Source organism: Nyctibius grandis, chromosome 10, assembly GCF_013368605.1.
Source record: "Nyctibius grandis isolate bNycGra1 chromosome 10, bNycGra1.pri, whole genome shotgun sequence".
Classification (NCBI taxonomy): domain Eukaryota; kingdom Metazoa; phylum Chordata; class Aves; order Nyctibiiformes; family Nyctibiidae; genus Nyctibius; species Nyctibius grandis.
This window is the reverse complement of record NC_090667.1, coordinates 9,420,172-9,438,657: the sequence shown is the minus strand read 5'-3', so window position 1 is coordinate 9,438,657 and position 18,486 is coordinate 9,420,172. Positions and strand designations below refer to the sequence as shown.

General features: G+C 55.4%; 4 protein-coding genes across 4 annotated transcripts; 2 read left to right on the top strand and 2 right to left on the bottom strand.

The window, feature by feature from the left end:
• Positions 1-1,410: 1,410 nt before the first annotated feature.
• On the bottom strand, positions 1,411-2,276 carry HIGD2A (HIG1 hypoxia inducible domain family member 2A). Its single transcript, XM_068409255.1, has 2 exons — positions 2,089-2,276; positions 1,411-1,771 (listed from the first exon to the last, which is right to left on the bottom strand). Exons 1-2 carry the CDS (start codon positions 2,201-2,203, stop codon positions 1,605-1,607), a joined length of 282 nt encoding a protein of 93 aa, XP_068265356.1. The 5' UTR covers positions 2,204-2,276; the 3' UTR covers positions 1,411-1,604.
• Positions 2,277-2,440: 164 nt separating this feature from the next.
• NOP16 (NOP16 nucleolar protein) lies at positions 2,441-5,604 on the top strand. Its single transcript, XM_068409199.1, has 5 exons — positions 2,441-2,606; positions 3,104-3,215; positions 3,933-4,002; positions 4,784-4,890; positions 5,164-5,604. Exons 1-5 carry the CDS (start codon positions 2,500-2,502, stop codon positions 5,305-5,307), a joined length of 540 nt encoding a protein of 179 aa, XP_068265300.1. The 5' UTR covers positions 2,441-2,499; the 3' UTR covers positions 5,308-5,604.
• Positions 5,605-6,848: 1,244 nt separating this feature from the next.
• On the bottom strand, positions 6,849-8,788 carry ARL10 (ADP ribosylation factor like GTPase 10). Its single transcript, XM_068409645.1, has 4 exons — positions 8,594-8,788; positions 7,836-7,998; positions 7,470-7,645; positions 6,849-7,025 (listed from the first exon to the last, which is right to left on the bottom strand). The coding sequence occupies exons 1-4, from the start codon at positions 8,786-8,788 to the stop codon at positions 6,849-6,851; spliced, it is 711 nt and encodes a 236-aa protein (XP_068265746.1).
• Positions 8,789-9,632: 844 nt separating this feature from the next.
• On the top strand, positions 9,633-17,408 carry KIAA1191 (KIAA1191 ortholog). Its single transcript, XM_068408840.1, has 7 exons — positions 9,633-9,789; positions 9,885-10,075; positions 11,392-11,518; positions 13,147-13,271; positions 14,588-14,694; positions 15,001-15,137; positions 15,602-17,408. The coding sequence occupies exons 1-7, from the start codon at positions 9,762-9,764 to the stop codon at positions 15,808-15,810; spliced, it is 924 nt and encodes a 307-aa protein (XP_068264941.1). The 5' UTR covers positions 9,633-9,761; the 3' UTR covers positions 15,811-17,408.
• The last annotated feature ends 1,078 nt before the right edge of the window (positions 17,409-18,486 follow it).

The window sequence follows — 18,486 nt, the reverse complement described above, 5'->3', positions numbered from 1 at the left end:
CGTCTCCAGGCTGCCAAGGGGTTGCGCTCTCAGATCTGCCCGCAGGCTGCCTCTCACAGCCCTGCCCCAAGCTGACCAGCCTGGAAGTGCTCGGGAGGCAGCTAAAAGTGGCTATTTCTGGGATGTGCTGAGGAGGCAGCCAGCCAGGGAAGGCAGGCAGCGCCAGAGCCCTGGGCTCCCTGCTGCAGAGGTGGAGCTCGCCCTGCTCAGCACCAGCGATGGCTTGTCCCCCACGCTCATGTCTCAGAGGTGGGCTCTGGTGGGTGAGAGCCTTCCCTCTCTCCTTGCCAAGGCCCACCAGCACAATTCCCTGGACAGGACAAACCAAGCACTTGTTTGTGGGCTGAAGCGGGTTTAAGTCCTCACCCCGTCCCCCGGAGAAGCTTGTAAGGGCAAAGTGAGCTCCGCAAGCTGCAAAGCCACCGCAGGCCAGGGAGGGCCAGGGCGCAGGCACCAGCATGCAGGTGCCCAGAGAGCAACTCCTTGAAACACCCCGGGCAGCTCAACGTGAGGAGGCATCACAGCATGGTCAGCGGGTCGGCGGCCCTTTCCCCGCCCCGAGATACGCTCTGCCGACAGGCAGGTACCAGCTGCTGCAGCCGCACAACGAACGGATCCAACGGCCCTGTTTCCTCCCCGCTCTGCGGCCCTGACACGGGAGAGCAAAGCCTCACTGCTCACCAAACACCCCTGGTATGATCCAAACAATCCAATGCCAACCGCGGGACTTGGAGCTGCCCGTGACGATGTTTGTCACGACGCAGGCAGTGCAGCTCCCTCTGGGAACAGGGCGTTTGCTCAGCAGCCGGTTCCAGCGCACGCGAAGCAGCGAGCTGCGCAGGAACCGACTGCCCAGCAAAAGCAGCCGAAGCAGCAGTGTCCCAGAAAACACGGCCAGGCCCTGGTTTGGAAACGCGAGTTCCCAAGTTGTTTTCACAGGGAGTCACATCTCTTGCACCCTGCTTGCATCAGCACATGCCTGCTTCGAGGCAGCCATGCCTGCTCCCTTCCTACACTCTTTACTCTTTGGCTTCTCAGTGCTCTGTAATCCAGTATCAGTCAGAATCTCACTGCAATTCACTTTATTACTCACTGGTTGCAACCAAACAGATTACATATTCTCCCCAAACAACTCACCCACTGCTTATGAACTCTGTCCTGCCAGGATCAAGCCATAAACAGGGCTGTTCCTTCCTACCTGGGCAGCCCATTTCTCAAACGCTGGTGCACCGCCTGACTAAAGCCGCACCTCAGTGAGGACCACGACCCACAGGACATGGATTTAACAGATTGTGACAGCACCAAGTAGGGACAAGAGGTCTGACGGGGGTGGAGAGCCTTAGTGCGGCGCAACCTCCAGTGCAGCAGGAGGATAAGCTCTCAGTGAATCAAAAAATGCCACGGCCCAAATTTCAGGTTAATCACAGAGGTGTATTAGCCGCATTTCCAGCGCTCTGGAACACAGAGCCTCGCTGTCGCTGGCTCTGCCAAGCCATCGCAACTGTCTCTCAGCAAACTCCATCCACAGCCAGAATCCACCCTCCCAGCCGGGGCACAGGCTGGCGGGCGCACGCCGGTGGCCGTAGCTTCTCTCTTGCCTGATTTCACTTTCTAGATTTCATGGCTGTGACCACCATGCCTCCCAGGAGGGCCGCGAAGGTGAAGCCCTGGGCCAGGATACGCGCCCGCATCATCAGCTGAGACTGACGGGTGTTGCCTCTCTTGAAGCTGATCAGTCCGTATGTCAGGACGCCGACAGTGCAGAGGCAGCCTGCGGAGAAGGACGGAGGAACAGGAAGTATGAGAAGGACGGAGGGACGGGAAGGATGGAGGGATGAGAGGGACGGAGGAATAGCTCAGGGGAGCAGAGCAGGGGCTGCGAGGACCAGCTCCCGCCTCCTCCTCGCCTGTCCCCACATCCCCCCGCGGCTGAGCGCTGCCGGCTCGTTAGTCAACACCCTCAAGCGCGAGCTGCCCCCCCCCGCCCCACCCGGAGGGCAGCCCCCCGGCCCACCCCCTGCTCAGGCCCTCCCTCACCCCCAGCCCCATCGCCCCCCCCCCCCCCCCGCCCCAGCCCTCTCCCCTCACCGAGGGGCACCAGGGGGTTCTCGCGGGTCTTGCGCAGGAACTTGTCCCCGAAGCCCTCCTCGCTGAACACGGGCAGCGGGCTGCGCTCCAGCGGCGGGGGAGCTCCGCCCGCCATGGCTGCGGCCCGCGGCGAAGGTGACCACCCGCGACCCTCCCCGGCCGCCGTAGCCAGGAAGGGGCGCGCGCTCCCGGCGGCCAACGGGCGGGGGGGACGGGCACTCCCGGCAGGCCGCACGCCCCGCCCCCGCCGCGGGGCATGCCGGGGATTGTAGTCCACAGCGGGCGCACCCGGCGGGCGGCGCTGCGGGCGCGGGACTACAGTTCCCGTGGTGCCCCGCGGCGCGGCCCCGCCCCGCGCGGCCCGGCCCGGCCCGGCGCTCCCGGCGGCGGCAGCAGCAGCGTGGGGCCGCCATGCCGAAGGCGAAGGGCAAGAACCGGCGGCAGAAATACTCCTACAACCTCAACCGCAAGCGGCTCTACCGCAGCGCCCGCCGCCGCGCCGCCCCGCGCATCGCCTGGTGAGGCCGCGGCGGGCGGGCTGCGGGCAGGGCGGCTGTGGGAGCGGGTGTGCCCGGGGGGACCTGCCGCACGCCTCGGTGGGCCCTTGGGGGACGCTTGTCCGTGGGGAGCCGGGGGACACGCACCCGCGCGGGGAGGGGGAGCGCAGCCCCTGATGCCGGTGCCTGTTCGCAGCCTTGTTTATCTTCGGCCCTTCTTTGTAATTAGCGAGGACTTTAAAAGAGACCTGGATGCTCTAAGAATAAGCACACGAGCCTTTCTGCACGCCATTCGCACGGGTACCTCCGTGAGAACTGCAACTTTAAGCGTTGTCAGTCCCAGAAGCAGACACTGTCTGTAAAACATGCAGTTAGCTTCAGAAAGTGCAGTTATTTTAGCTGAAAGGAAAATTACTGAAAGGAAAATTGCTTCTGTTTAAAGCTTGCACACAAAGTAGGCCTTTTAGGCCCTCCTTTGAGGCCTGCTTTTACTAAACTGTCTCGTATCTCCTCTGCAGCTCGCATATCCGCCATGCCTGGGACCCGACCAAGTCAGTGGCACAGAACCTGGCCGAGATGGGCCTGGCCGAGGATCCCAACAAGGCCGTCCCCATCCCCAAGAAGAAGCTGGTAAGTGTGGCCGTGCCCTGCCAGGGAAGGGCAGGGGGACTTGGCTAGGGCTGCTGCTTTGTGGGGGACGGAAGGTCAGGCATCCCCCAGGACACGTAGCCAGGCTGGGGAAAAGCAGCATGGAGAGCTGCCTGCCTTGGAGCGTGGGTCAGGTGGCTCTGGATCAGCCTCTGTAGGCGGATGGGTTTCTTATGTTTATTGCTACACTTTTCTTGCCAAGATCCTGGCATGGGAACGAGCTAAGGTGTTGCCGGGAAATAATGGGCTTTGGAACAAGTGTAAATAATGTCAGTTAATCTCCTGGGACTTGCCAGAGAGAGGTGGGGTTGGGATTGCTGCAGCCCAGTTGCGTCTGATGAGAAAGAATGCCTCTTTCTGTACAGCAGCACCAGGCTGGCCTGCCTGTGTCAGTGGGCAACACTTCCAGGCAAAAGGTAGCCCCACGAAACCTGGCCCCGTGAAACGTCACACTCATGGAAAAAAAACAGGAGTGACCTTGTTTGCTACTTGTCTCCGTTCACACACCATTGCTCGGGTGACTGGCTTGCCCAGGGGCTAGCGTAATGGCGCAAATAAGGCTCTGCTTAAGCCAGCTGAGATTTCCTGGTCCTTGCAGCTGTTGTATAAGCAGTTTGGAGTTTTGGAACCAACGTATGGGGACACAGCTCTCTTCTGAATGGGCTTTTCTTGACTTGCTTTCTTTCTCGTTTAACACAGGGGATGGAAGTGGAAAGCGATGGACGGGAGCAAGGAAAGAAAATAGTGCGGAAGCCCTACGTGGTGAACGGTCAGTGCCACTTCTGTCCTGCCCAGGGAGCGCTTCACCTCCTCCAGCCCTGGCAGGTTTCCTGCTGAACCGCACCATTGCCATTGCTTTTGGGCTTCTCCCAAGGCCCCGTGGGTTATTTTGTCTCTCATCTTTGTGCTGCCAGACTGTCCTTAGCTGCTGTGCTGTGCCAGGGGCAGGGAAGGCTGTTAATTCTCGTAGAATTAACAGGCTTGTAGAGAAGTACCCACCGGCAGCAGCCAGCAGGGGGTTCCCAGCCAGGCTGGAGGTGAGCCAGGAGCCAGGACAGCAGCTCTGCCGTTCTCTGTCTCATGAATTTCCTTTTCCTTCCTGTGCTGCTTTTTTTCGCGGTATTTCTACCTGCAGCCTCAAGAGGGCTCTTGTCGCTCTGAAAAGTGCTAGTGTGTGGCACCAAGGTGACAAGAGACTGTGGCTGCAGTACCCCGTGTGTTTTAGTGGTGGGCTGGGCAGCTCTGAACAGTCACACTCTGCAGCCTGGGCAGAAAGGCTCCACTCCTGGCGGTGTGAGCTGGAGAGGAGCCGCGGCGCAGGCTTGGATGCCTGCAGCCTACGCAGAGGGCTGTTGTCTTGTTTTCCTGCGCGATCGTGCTGGGAAGCGGCCCCGTGTGTGCGAGCAGTGGAGCTGTGCTGCAGGAGCCACCTCCTTTCTGCATTACTGTCGGGGCTCGATACTGGGAGGAGGCTGGGGACCTCTGAGGTACTGCTTGCTTCCCTCCCCTGCCTGCCTGCCTGCCTCATGGTGTCTCTGTCCTTTGCCTAGAGATGGAATATGAGGCCAGTCTCCCCGAGAAGAAGTCAAACACGCTCTCACGAGACCTCATTGACTATGTGCAGTACATGATACAGAACCATGGGGAGAACTACAAGGTAAGTACTGGGTTGTCCCAGAGCAAGAAGCACCCACAGCAATTCACTCCTGGCTCCTCTGCAGGATGGGAATCGCTAATCCTCTCTGTCCTGGATCTCGTTTCGCAGTCAGCTGATGGTTAACGGGAAGCAGCACTTGGAACCTTAGCCAAATCCCTGTCTGAGTCAGGCACTGATCGCAGCCGGCCTGGGTGGGCCTTTGGGGCATGGCTGGGCTGGTTTGGTGTTTGCTCTTGGGGCCACTCCTCTGACTTACCCTCTCCTTTGTCACAGGAAATGGCTCGAGATGAGAAGAACTACTACCAGGATACTCCCAAACAGATTAAGAGGAAGATCAACGTGTACAAGAACTTCTATCCTGAGGAGTACAAGGATTTCATCGCATCACTCAAGCAGGAAAAGATGGACGTGCAGTGACTGCCCTTTTTTCTCAGGTTTGCCTGCAAAAGTGCGGGTTTGATGTGACCATTTTCTGAACCAAGCGGGGACTGACAGGCAGGTGACAGTCACTTGCGGGCTCAGTGCCTGCAAATTGAGCTACGCAAAGCCTCTGGTGATGGAGGAAGGACCTTCGTCACACAGAGATAGTTATAACCAGGCATGAAAGACTCTTGGCTGTGGCTTGTGGTGTTGGGACTGAATGTGCTGTGCTGCTCCCTTTCTGTGCAGCAGCCAGCACTTCCTTTGCCTTGTTAAAATAAATTGCTCTTTCAAGCTGGTGTGAATGTCTTGCTCGTGGGCTCTCGCTTGGCGCAGTCCCGCCTCAGAGAGCTCCTGGTGCTGACCTGTGGGACGTGGGCATCGGGTGCACGTCACCCTCTGCAGCAACAGGGCTGGGGGCCCGCGGTGTGTGGGCAGCACTTGGGCCTTTGCTGATTTCCCTGTAGGCAGCAGAGGTTGGAGCGGGGCCACGTCCTGCTTCCTTCCCCCGTGAGCAACTTTCCTACCTCCAGCTCGGGAGGCCGGGCTGGGGGTCCCTTCCTTGCCAAGGAGCCAGAGAGCAGCGCAGAGTGATCAGCCTCTTTTATTGACAACGGGAAGGAGCGGCTGTACAAAAGGTTTCGCAGCAGAGACTGGCTGGTTCGTGCTCCCTTTCCCCGATGCACTCCCCAGCTTCCCTGAGAGGTTTTCCAGGACCCAGCACCCTGTGGCCTGACCCAGCAGCCTCCTGCCTGCAGGCAGGGCTTCCCGCGGGCCCTGAGCCTGCCTCCTTCCCCTCCTCACTGGGACAGTGGAGAGGGAGGGAGAGCAGGCAGGGGGGCCAACGCCTGCTGAGCGCAGCTCCTACCAAACAGCCCGTCTCTGCCCTGCTCAGGTGAAGGGACAGTGCGGGGCTGCCCAATACCTGCCTTCATCTCTCCTAAACAGGGCTTTAAATACAGAGTTGGGGGAATTGAGAGCTGTGCTCTGCCCCGGTGATGGACAGCCGGAGCTGGTTATTCCTGCTGGTGTGCGCCGTACTGGCAGAGCTGCACTGCAGGGCTGCACCAGCAGTAACTCCTCGTGTTTTTCGGGAAGGAGAGCCCACCTCCTGGCGTGACCTGTCCGTGCCAGTGGGTGAGAGGGCTGCCCTGCTTGTTCAGCCCCGCTTGTTTAATACCCTGCCAGGCTGCCGTGAAGGTGTGGGGCCCTGCCCTGTGCTGCACTTCCCGCTCACCGGGAGGTAAGAGCTGTGCTTCTGCTTCCATCCCAAGGGAGATTTCATCGCTGAACTGGGGGAGGCAGCTAACCTCTCCTCGCGGCAGAGATCAGAGCCTGCTGCTCATGTTCCCTGAGGGCAGCCATGCTGCAGCTCAACCCCAAACCTCGTGGGGTGTGGCAAACATCCCAGGACTGGCAGCCTGCTACCAGCGAGTCTGAGCTCCAGCAGCACCGGCCCAGACGCTTCCACCCTTGCACCACAGACCCCAAAGAGGAACCGTGCGGGGGGTGGGAGCCTGTCTGCCCCCCGCGTGGGCTCAGGGCTGGGAGAGCAGGGTGACCAGCAGGTTCTTCACATGGAGGACGCTGGTGGCGGTGCTCAGGCTGGCCCAGGTCGCGCTGGTGGGCAGGAGGAAGAGCTCCCGCTGTCCGCTGAGCATGTGCAGGGCCAGCTCCTCCCGCAGCTCTGCTGCGCTCAGGGCATCGCTCTTGTCCTGTGAGGGAGAGAGATGGCGGCTCAGGAGGGGAGCAGCGCTGGGAGCCACGCTGCCGGCTGGCAGGAGCCCTGTCGTGCCTGCGGGGTCCTGGCAGGGATCATGCGCAGGCAGGGCTGCCTCGCCCCTGCATTGGAGTCGCTTTGGCACGAGCTAATGGGAAGCAGCACCAGGCACGCACTTGGTTGCCTGCCCGGGGAATGTATTTCCCCTTGGGGATTTTGTATGCTGCTGCCTGGGTTCTCTCCTGAAACTCGTTAGCTGGGGCACTGGTAGCAGCAGCCGCGCCTCCTGACGAAGACTGGAGGAGACAGGCCCCGAGAAACCAGATTTTGCAAGAGCTGGTGGATTTTGGGTATCAGGATTTCCCCTCGGGGCCCTGGGGAGGGACAGTTTCACTGGAAACAGCCCAGGGGGCAGCTGTGGGGACAGACAGACACCCACCTGCTTGTTGGCCAGCACGACCAGGGGCAGCTGGGGCTCTGTGGCCAGCAGCGTGTGCAGCTCCTGGCGCGCCGTCAGCAGGCGTGACCTGTCCACCGAGTCCACCACGAACACCAGCACATGGGCCTGGCTCAGGTAGTGGGGCCAGTACGCTCGCAGGTTCTGGCTGCCACCCACTGTGGGACACAGGCAGGATCAGGCACCAGCGTGGGGGCAAGCGGGGCTGCTGCCTCCCCATAGCACCCCAGGGAACCAGACCTCCTGCTGCGCGGGGTGCTCTGCACTCCCAGCCCAGTGTCAGCAGGCGGGGGGACCCTGCAGGCAGGCTCAGCCCCAGGGGACACAGTGGGACCAGGCCAGCCTTACCCTCCAGCAGGTCCATCTCCAGCCCCTCGACGTAGAGCTGGGCAGAGTTGAAGCCGTGGGTGGGTGCGATGCGCTCCCTGGCCGTCCGGCTGCAGATGTAGTGCAGGACGCTGCTCTTCCCAGCCCCGTCCAGCCCCAGCACCAGCACCTGCCGCCAGTGCAGCTGTGGGGCACAGGACGGTGTGGGGTGGGTGGGGGCCAGTCCTGGTTGAAGGACCAGCCCGGAGCAAGGGGTCCTGCCAGCCCCCCCAGCCCCTGTGCCCCCATCTCCATCCCGGTGGGCTCCAGGGGCAGTTCAGACTGGGGACCCCTTCCCCAGCAGGATGGGCTGCAGGCGGCCCAAGGGCGTCATCCTGTGGAATACCCCGGGGAACCCGGTCTGACCTGCTCCGGGGGATGCTGGTGCGAGATCCCAGGGGGATCCTGACCCCGCGCCCCTTCCCCAGCCCCACGTGCTCAGAGGGATCCCGCTGGCGATCCAGAGCCTTCCCCAGCCCAGTGATCACAGGGGCGATCCCGATCCCCTGCCCCTTCCCCAGCTTGATGCTCTCGGGGGTGCGAGTAACCGGGAGGGATCCCGATCCCCTGCCCCGTCCCCGACCCGTTGGGCTCGGGGAGATCCCGGTAAGGGGCTCCCAGTACAGGAGATACTGGTATAGGGCATCCCGGTACAGGGGATCCCGGGGACATCCCGACCCCGTGCCCTTCCCGCCCCGCGATGGGCCGGGGGTCCCGGCGAGGGTCCGCGTCCCCCTTACCGCGTCGCCGGGCGGGGCTCGCTCCCGCAGCTCCCGCAGCTCCCGCAGCTCCCGCTCCCACCAGCCGCTCCAGTCGGTGCCGGTGCCGGTGCCGCGGAAGCAGATCTTCCAGGCGATGAAGAGGAGGGAGCCGAGGGCGGCCACGGCGGCGCCCAGGGCCAGCGTCAGGTCCCGGAGGGCGCCGCACGGAGCCATGCGGCACCGGCACCGGCAGCGTGCGGCCGCGGCGCAGCTGTGCCCGCCCCCCCGGCCCCGCCAGCTGTTCCCGCCCCCCCGCCAGCTGTGCCCGCCCCCCCCGCCCCGCCAGCTGTGCCCGCCCCCCGCCAGCTGTGTCCGCCCCTGGCGTTACCGCCGCGCTTAAAGGGGCCGCTCCCACGGCGGGGGGGATGAAGGGATGGAGGGATGGATGGAGGCAGGGGGAGATGGAGGGGTGGTGGGGATGGAGGGAGGGACGATGAAGGGGGGGGAGCAGGGTGAGCCCCCCCCAGGCCCCACACCCGCCCGGCAGCCGGGCACCCAGCGCAGCGGGCACCCACGGGCCCTGGGGTTGCTGCCCACGGGACTCGTTTTCCCTCCGTCCTCGCCGGTGGCACAACACATTCCTGCCCCGGGCCGGGTCCCGCGGCCCTGGCTGCGGGCCCTTCCCCGGAGCCACCACGCCTGGCCCCCCGCTGCCCTCAGGGTGGTCGCAGCAAGGGACCCCCAGCCCCGCTGCGGGGGCCGTGGGTGAGCTGGGCACCCCTCCAGCGGGGCGACACGGGTTCCTGGCACAGCCGGGGCACGGTCGGGCACGGGACGGGAGCGGGCAGGGCCGGGCAGCGCTGCCCTGGAAGGGCCGGGGGGCGGCGGGCTGCGGCGGCCACCCCCGCCCCGAGCCCCGCCGCGCCCGGGACCACCCGGCCCCGCCCCCTCCGCCTGGCCCCGCCCCTCGCACCCCGAACTACACCTCCCAGCGTGCCCCGCGCGCCACTGCCAGCTCTCGCGAGACCTGCGGGCCTATAAGAGCGCTCCCGCGGGGGCGGTGCCCCTCGCACCTCCCCTCCGGTGGCGGCGGCGGTGGGTGCCCAGCGGGCTGTGCCATGGTGCCGCCCGGCCCGCTGGCTCCCGGCCCGCCACCACCCCCGTCTCCGAGCCCCGCTAGCCTCAGCCGAGCCGCGGTGCCGCCGCAATGAGCTCGCGGCAGCCGGACGTTCCCGGTAAGGCCCCACGCCCTCGCACTCCCCGCCGGCCCGGGTAGGCCTCGGCGGGGCGAGCGGGCGGCGTTGCTGAGCGCGGGCCTCTCTGTTCGCAGCGCTGGAGCAGGGCGGCGGGGCCCGCCCGGATAAGATGTCGCTGCCCGTCGGCGTGCCGCGGCGGGCCTTCAGCTACGACGACGCCCTGGAGGACACGGCGCCCATGACACCGCCGCCCGCCGACCTGTGCGCCAACGTCCTCTGGAAGCAGCCGGTCATCCCCGAGCGCAAGTACCAGGAGCTCTCGAAGGTACGGGCGGGCGGGTTGCTGCGGTGGCCCTGGCCCAGGCGTGCCTGCTGTGTGCCGCTGCACCGGGGCACCCCACTGGGCGAGCTGCCCCCCGCCGCAGCAGAGAGCCGGTGGGCGCCGGGAGCCCTCGGGAGGTGCTGGGGACAAGAGGCCGGCTTTGCTGCCTGGCCCTGTTGTGGGGACACTGAAGTACGGCTGAGATAGCTGTGTTCGGGCAGTCCCCTTGCTTATGGGAGGCGTTTATGGGTAAAAAAGCTGCAAGCTGTAACCAGGTGTAATAAAACCAGAGCAAAAGGGTAGATTTAGGGTGGACGTAAGTACTTTATGATGAGAGTGGTGAGACACTAGGAACAGGTTGCTCAGAGAAGCTGTGGATGCCCCATCCCTGGAAGTGTTCAAAGTCAGGTGGGACAAGGCTTTGAGCAACCTGATCTAGGGAAAGCAGCAGGGGGGCAGGACTGGATGATCTTTGAAGGTGCCTTCCAAGCCAAACTGTTCTATGGAATGACTATGGGGATGCTTTGAGTGCAACACTAGCTCTTTTAAATTTAGAGGCTGTTTATTATGTTTGAAGTTAAATGTTGAATGGAAGTAAATAACTCTGCCTGCCTTTGAGCGTAACCTCTACTTTTTACCTCACTTTGTTTTAAAATCTTTCTCATGGAAGAAAACCTGAAGTTGTGGTTTGGCACAAAAAGCAAACTGTCCAGTCAGGGAACAGTAAGTCCTGAGTTAGGGGGAGGAAGTCTGTTTCACAGGATTTCTTGTTCTCTAGCATTCGTTGCCTGGTTCTTTGTTGCTAGGGTCTTGTGATCAGTGGTAGAGCTGTGACCACTAGATACACCGAGCAAGAAACTGATACAAGGAGTGAGGGGGAAACCAAGATCTAAACACCAGCCTCTAATCTGTGTGACTGCTGTTCTGTAAATAGTTTGTGTTTCTGAGCTATATGTGGAAGGGTGCTCTTGTCCAATTGACCTTGAAGTCCAATTTGTATTTATGAGAATGGAAGTAGATATGTTCTGGTTTCTTTCCTGTTGACCTTTTTGTACTTAGACTAACAACTCCTTGGCTCTGAGCCCGGTAGGTTTTCAAATGTTGGATGCAAGTTGCTTGTTGATTGCTAAGAATTGTAAGATTCAAGCTCTAAACATTCCTGGGCTGTAGTGAGAACAGCGCACGGTTTCTTCCATGGGATGAAGGCTAGCTGCTAGAGCAGCATGGCCTTGTGTCTCATTTGAGTAGTTAGAGATGTGCCCTGGCAAGGTGCTGAGATACCTTCTCATCTTAAACTGTACCCTGCTTCTTCCCCACAGATTGAGGAAGGGGATGCTAACACGAATGCATCTGTCATAACTCCTTCATCATCCACTGAAAGTGTGAACAAGGTACCTGTGGTGAAGGCCAAGGCCACTCATATCATCATGAACTCTCTCATTACAAGTAAGAACTCTTGCCTCTCATGTAGTGGCTAATGGGGTGTGGGCACATGAGCGTGCTCTGGCTTGGTAATGCCTCAAGGTAACTACCAGAGTTCCTGGACAGCTTGTGGGTTCAGAGTGACTCTGCTCTTGAACTGGATGAGTTTTTTTGGAGGATGCTTCTAGAAGGAAGCAAGGAACTAGGGAACAGGCCACACTTACTGCCTCAGTATTTGCAGGTGCTGGAGGTGGGTGATGAGGGAGGAGTGCAGAGTACATTATCTCCTGATAGGACACTGCAGTCCACACCACCTTGTTGCTGGAGTGCAGAGGTGGCTGCTGCTGCTACTGTATGGTTGCTTATTAACTAGCTATTTCTGAATGAAGAGTAAAGCTCTAAAATTAACCAAAGTGATGTGGAGAGCTGATGTACTGTGCTAATGGAGCACTTGCTGCTGTTTGCTAGTTAATAGCAGCAGCAGCTGTCTTGCTAACAGTCCCACAGTAAAAAAAACAAACCTCATAAATTAATGATGCTTTAAAATCAAATTGAGTCAGTTATGTTTGCAGAGAGGACATTCCCCTTTGCAGCAAGAGGAATTATTCATGTGTTAATCTCTCCCTGCTGCCACTTCTTTTAGCAGCTGGGAACTGAGCTTCATCTTCCTCCAAGCAGTGCTGCCAAAGACTTCTGGATTTTCAGACCAGCATTTTGGAATAGCTTTATGTTTGCACTTATTTCTGTCTTGGCTCAAAAATAACCAACACATCAGAAAATAACATCCAGGAATATGGACTTTCTGCTGGAAAGCAGCTCTTGTTCAGTCTAATGATAAAATGCTAAAATGCTAATCTAGTTAAAACCATAATGGCCTAAAAATGTTCTTGTGCAGTAAGAAGTCAGGAACCCCAGCCCCTACCTCTCAAGAAGAACATTCAGTTACAAGTTGGAAATAAATAGGCAAATGTCCTCTAGATTTGTCATACACAGTGCACTATCCCTGCAAATAACTTTAACATTAACATGGGAAGTGTTATCTGTTTATAGAAGATACTGGGCTTTTCCAGTAATGTTTTTGTGCTCTAATTCCTTTTGATGTTTTTCTCAGTCCTGCTGGGAGTGAACATCTTACGCTGATAGTAGGGGCAAAAAAAGTGCTTATGTTTTTCAGAACTGAAGCTGATATCAGTGTATTAGATGCTGGCTCTGTATTTGGCTGAAATATGCTATTTTACCTAATCTAGAATCACTGGGAGTCTTTACCACCTGTTCTGCAAAGCTGTGATTGTCAGATTAGCTGGGGTGGGCAGTCCTTCAGAAGACTTCATTTTTTTTTTTTTGATTTAGGAAATTGTAATTAGGAGTGATGCAGCTTCTTGGGTGTGATGGGTTTAATTACAGGTGTTGCATTTGTAATATGTTTGGTAATCTGGGACAGATCACTGCTCATCTGACTTAGCCCTATGACTCAGGATAGTTTTCAAGTCAGGATATCTCATTAGCTTCATCTTGCTGCCTCTGTCAAGTCATCACAACATGTAGGTATGAATGATGAAAAATGGGTCGTATGTTCGGTTGCTTAAGTTGCCTTTGTTTGCTAGAACTGCTTGTGGCATTTCTGTGTGAATATGCACTCTTGTCCCTTCCAGAGCAGACTCAGGAGAGCATTCAGCGCTTTGAGAAGCAGGCAGGGCTGAGAGATGCTGGCTACACTCCCCACAAAGGCCTCACTACTGAGGAGACCAAGTATCACCGAGTGGCTGAGGCAGTCCATGTAAGGCTTGTTTTGCATTGGCTTTCTCCGTGTACGTTGTGTACTAGCATAACACCTATCAGGTGACGTAACTTTCGGAGCATGTTGTTAGGACCCTCCTTAAACTGCTTTCTTTGAAAACTTTTAGCTCACTGTGTAAAAAAGGTTACCCACTTATATTTTAAAGTTAGCATTAGCCTTTATGCATTAGCCTTTACAGTTTTGAAACAAACTTTTTTCCTGAAATCTGCCATATTCCACAGTCATGTCAGACTATCCCAGTCATCTTTCCAAGTGGGGCCATCTCTACACAGAACCGAGCTTCTTTGGTGCCCTGCAGTTGACTGTTGTAACTCTTTGTCATAAGAGGACTTGTAAACAGTGCATTTCTGATGTGGAAATTAACAAATGAAATTGGGCTCACCTCTTACTGGAAATAAAGACAAAGGTTTTGCATCAACGTGTTTCTGATGAGCTCAGTTGCACACACTAATCTTGCAGTTGGAGATTAACAGTGAGCTCTTTGAGTGTACTCCCACAAGGTCAAAGTTTCAATAACAGCGTTGGCGCATTGCATTAGCATGGCTTGGATAGCCACAGGAAACACCCTGAGAAGGTGCCTGTGTAGCTGGTGTTTGAACTGTAACTGCCCTTCAAGTGACTTCTTCAAAGTTCAGTTTGTACTGTCTGACTTGTAATAACCCCGTTCACACACCTACCCAGTTCCTGGTTTTTTTTATGACCAGGCATACTCTTCAAATGCAGTTTGTCTTGGTGTTCTAGAGCAGTGTTTTCATCCTGACGTACATGGATTACTTCTCAGGGTCTAGTACTCCTACACCTTGTACCTTCTGTATGAGGTCTGATCTCACCTTCATTAGAGAACTTGTGGGACAGAGCTTTGTTGCTCTGGAGAGTGTTGCAGACAAATGGCTGCTGTGGCATTTAGACTTGCTCCCAGGTGGCTGAACTGATGTGTGAGCTAGCTGTGCTACCTCTGCAACCGCCCTATGAACGGTGGTATTGAAGCGGAGCGTTACTCTTGGATAGTGACTCTGAATTGCAGAGCGAGCTCTAGGTGTTATTTGGCTTCCTTTAGCCTGGAGGAGGTGTCTTGAGCATAGTGGACTTCTAAAATGCTTATATCTGTTGTGGAAAGAAGCTTAAGGGGTGCATGCAAGTGTTGTAATACTGGGTTTAGCTTAAGTGACACTTAAATCTTTTATCACCTGTGATATAAATAATTGTCCAGTTTTGACAATAAAACTGGCTGTTTGTTCCTTATGTCTTGTATTTAAGCTCTGTTGCTTCTGTGTTTCTCTTGCCTCTCCTAACAGAAGCTAAAAATGCAGAGTGGAGAGATGACAAAAGATGACAAACAGACTTCTTCTGCTCAGTCCACTCCAAGCAGCACTCCCCACTCCTCTCCCAAGCATAAAAACAGGTACTCTGTTCGTGCCGCCTTTGGTTTCCTACAGGCTGCTGAGGTGGGAGCTGCTACAAAAAAACCTTATCCATTGAGGGACTGTCTAAGGGGTGAAATTCAGAGCCTGCTGTGGATTTGTGTTGGATAGATCCAAATGTTGAAAGCTTGTGGAACTTGAGCATACATCTCTTCATCCTAGGTGGTAACAAACCTATTAATATTGTCTAAATTGCCCCTGATAACTACATGTAAAGCTCCTGGCACAGTGGGGCCACTTGAAGTATTTATTCTCGTGTTTTATACATCTCAGTGATTTTTCCCTAGGGGTTGGTTTAGTCAGGGATCCTCTGCTTCTATCACTGGTCCAGACTTTGCCATGGAAGCTGGTGGGGACAAATTACCATCGGAAAGATGGAGCTTTTTTGGACCAAAAGCCATCCAGAAATCCACCAATGATCCAGGTATGTCCTCTAAAATCTCCTGACCTGCAAGAGCTAGGGGAGAGCTGTCAGACAACAAACTCGCTAGCTATTTCTGGAGCCTTATCCTGCTTGCCTTGTTACTTTCTAGGACCACCTTCTGAATGTGTGCTATTCATATCATTTCTATGCCTAAATATAAAGAAGTTAGGTAAAACCTATGCCAAGGGTCTGAAAGTAGAAATAACTTCCACTGAGCTGCAGTGGAAAGGCAGGGTGTGAAGGTGACTCCTTTTTTACTCTTTCTCTGCTGTCTGGTGGAACCAGAACTGGAAGTGCCAGCCACTCATGTGGAATAGGCTTTAGATGACATGAAGCTGCTGGGTCTTGCATAGGCTTTCTGGAGTGTCAGGTGTCAGTGACACTGCTCACTCCTGGCAGCAGTGGAAAAAGGACTTGGTTAGTTTTCTTAGCTCTTACTTGCTGTGATTTTTATTTTTCATCAGGAGGATTTACCATCCAATCCTATAAGGGTGCCCAGAAGCCAACCCCAATGGAGCTGATGCGTGCTCAGGCTACTAGGATGTCAGAGGATCCAGTCACCTTCAAGCCACCCAAAATGGACATTCCAGTTACAGAAGGGAGGAAACAATCTTCACGTTCCCATAATATTAAACCTCGGGATCTGAATGTGCTCACTCCCACCGGGTTCTAGGAAGAATGCTTCTGGTGTCTTTAGCTGGCTACAGGGTGTCTTAGGCTCTGCTTCCCTGTCCCGTTGTGTTGCAATAAAATAGGAAAGTCTCCCTTCCAGCTCTTCATCTGAGGAAAGGAAACAGTTGTGACTGTCCTCCAAAAGCCGGTCTTGGAAAAACTCCTGCACTAGTACTAAACCAATGTAAACCATCCTGTCTGCTGGGCTGCACTAGATGTGCTTCCTGGTACACTGCGCCCCAGTGAAACCTTGAACCATGTTTTGTGGGACAGGACTGCATGTGGTGTGCAAGCAGGCTGGCTTGTCTACCTGTAGTCTGGTTGTCTTGTCCTGCTCAGTGCTGAAGGACGCTCAGGAGGACCATGGTTCTGTCTGGCATGTACAGAACACCAGCAGAAAATAATGAAAACAAGCAAGGACTAAAAACTGGACCATTAACTGCCAGAAGGAAGTTGCTCTGGGAATGTGGTGGGTCAGTTTTAAATGTGATGCTCCCTTACTATCCAGTGTGACCTTGTAGTTCAACACCTAGTACTCCTTTGTTCTTGGAATTTTTTTAAAGGAAAAGTGGAGCAGTGACCATTCTAAGATGCTCTTACTAGAAAGGCAGAGAGCAGAATCTCATGGGGCTTGGCAGTAATGAGGAAAAATTACTTCTCTTCCAGCTCTTTATGTTCGTCCAAAAAGGTGGAAGTGACCAGAGCTGATATGGCTTGAAGAGAGGAGGATTACTTAAGTTTGTTCTGCAAAGCAACACTGTCCTGCCTTCTAGACAACAGACTTACAGATGTTCTGGCACTTTGCGTGCTGCTCAATCTGTTTTTTTTTTCTAGCATCTTGTATGAATCACGTAGAAGTGTATGAGACACCAGGGGCACTTCTCAAATAGTTTTTTTTTGTTTCATCAGCATTAAATGCATTTTGCAGGGCTGGGGGAGGACCGAGGGCAGATCAAGGCTAAACACTCCTCCCTGCTATGGTACAGCGATATGTAATTTTTGGCCTAGTCAGAACCAGTTAGTGGGAACAGCCAACAATTGCTTTCATGAAAAGTGGAAGGAACTCCTGGCTGCCATCTAACCCCTTAAGCATTATAGGCAGCGTTGCTCTGTAATCTTCACCTGTCCTGGGGCAAACAGGTCTCCTCTTGATCTCACGATTGTGTTGCAGCAGTCTCTCAGCCAGCAGCAGGCTCTCTGTAGTGGTGGGGTGGCAGCAGGAGCCTTGCATCTGGTACTGGAAGCTTCTCTCTTGCCAAGATGTTATACAGAGGTTACTTAACAGCTGGTAACTGTTGTGCTCTGGGGTTTCTGCCTTCTTAAACCAAACATTCCTCCCAGAGGGTGTGGCAGGGTTGGCTCACTTGGTTAGCTGCTGTCTCCTCTGATGAAGCATGTTTTGTGGTTCTGCTTCCTCTCAAGCTTCAGCAGCACTGCCAGTGATGTGTTGTAAGTCTGCCATCCAACCAAGCAGTTTTCACTGTCACCACTCATTTGCACCTTGGCAGTCTGTCATTTGACATTAATTTATTTGTCTGTATTCATGTCTTGTGTATGACTTTTTGTTTGTTACAAGAAAATAAAATCCTTGTGAATGGGGGTCCATGGTGTGTGTTAGTGCTGGCAAAGCATTGGTGGTAGAGATGTGGGGCTGTCCAGTGAGCGTGGGGTCAAGGGGCTGCCTAATAAAGCTCTGGCAGCACTTGCACTAGGGTAAAATGTTTGCTCTGTAAAACTCCCTTTTTGACAGGGAGTCTAGATTTAAAGCCAGACTCAGTCCTGGCTTAGGGCTTGTGCAGATGAAACTAAACATGAAATCTTTTGTGTTTTCTTGACCTATTCAAATGGTGTTTCTTCATGTTCCTGAGATTGTGTCTCTTGCAGCTTGTGTTCTGTGTTTGCATGGGTACTGTGGAGGTGGGCACAGGTGTGGAAGCCAGGCTGATACTCACCTAGAGGTGCCCAGCTCCCAGTGGTGTGGCCATCTCTGCTTTGCCTTCCTCTGAAAAGTCCTGGTTTGAGTGCTGTTGTAGCATTTGTAGCTGCCAATGTACTGCTGATAGAGCACATGGTCCGCCTGGGCTGGGGATGTCTGAGCTGAACCCTAGTGTTTTCTGTGCTCCTGGAGCGTTAGCAGAACTAAAAGTGATGAAATAGATCCTGAAGCACCCAGGTGCTCTGGTTGCTGCAGGTCTTGGTTACACAGGCTAATCTCATAGTTTTGTATGGAAAGGCTGGGGTTCAAGTGTGGCCTCTTGGTGTGATATTTTGCTTTCTGTGTTTTACCCCGACATGATTCTTGGGGACATGATCAATGTTTCAGAAAACAACATCTGTAACTATGGGCCTCTTGCTGGAATGCAGCTTCTTTTCTAGTCTAATGATAGAATTCTAGTCAAGTTAAAAGGACTTAACTGGAAAACAAACCTGAATGAGCACACCATGCAGGGAGCCCTTGGAGTTTGCACTGTTGGGAATGCTTCTGGCGTTTACTACTCCTAAAACAGACTTCTTCATGTTTCCCTGGATGGCTTGTCCCTGGATTAGAGAGGCAACGTCATGCAGATAAGTGGTTTGTTCTACATCTGGCAGTTGGGAAGAGTATTCTTAAAGAACAAGGAGCAAACCTTTGAGCTTCAGGTCAGACCCTTCCAAACAGTTCTGGGCTAACTGAAGC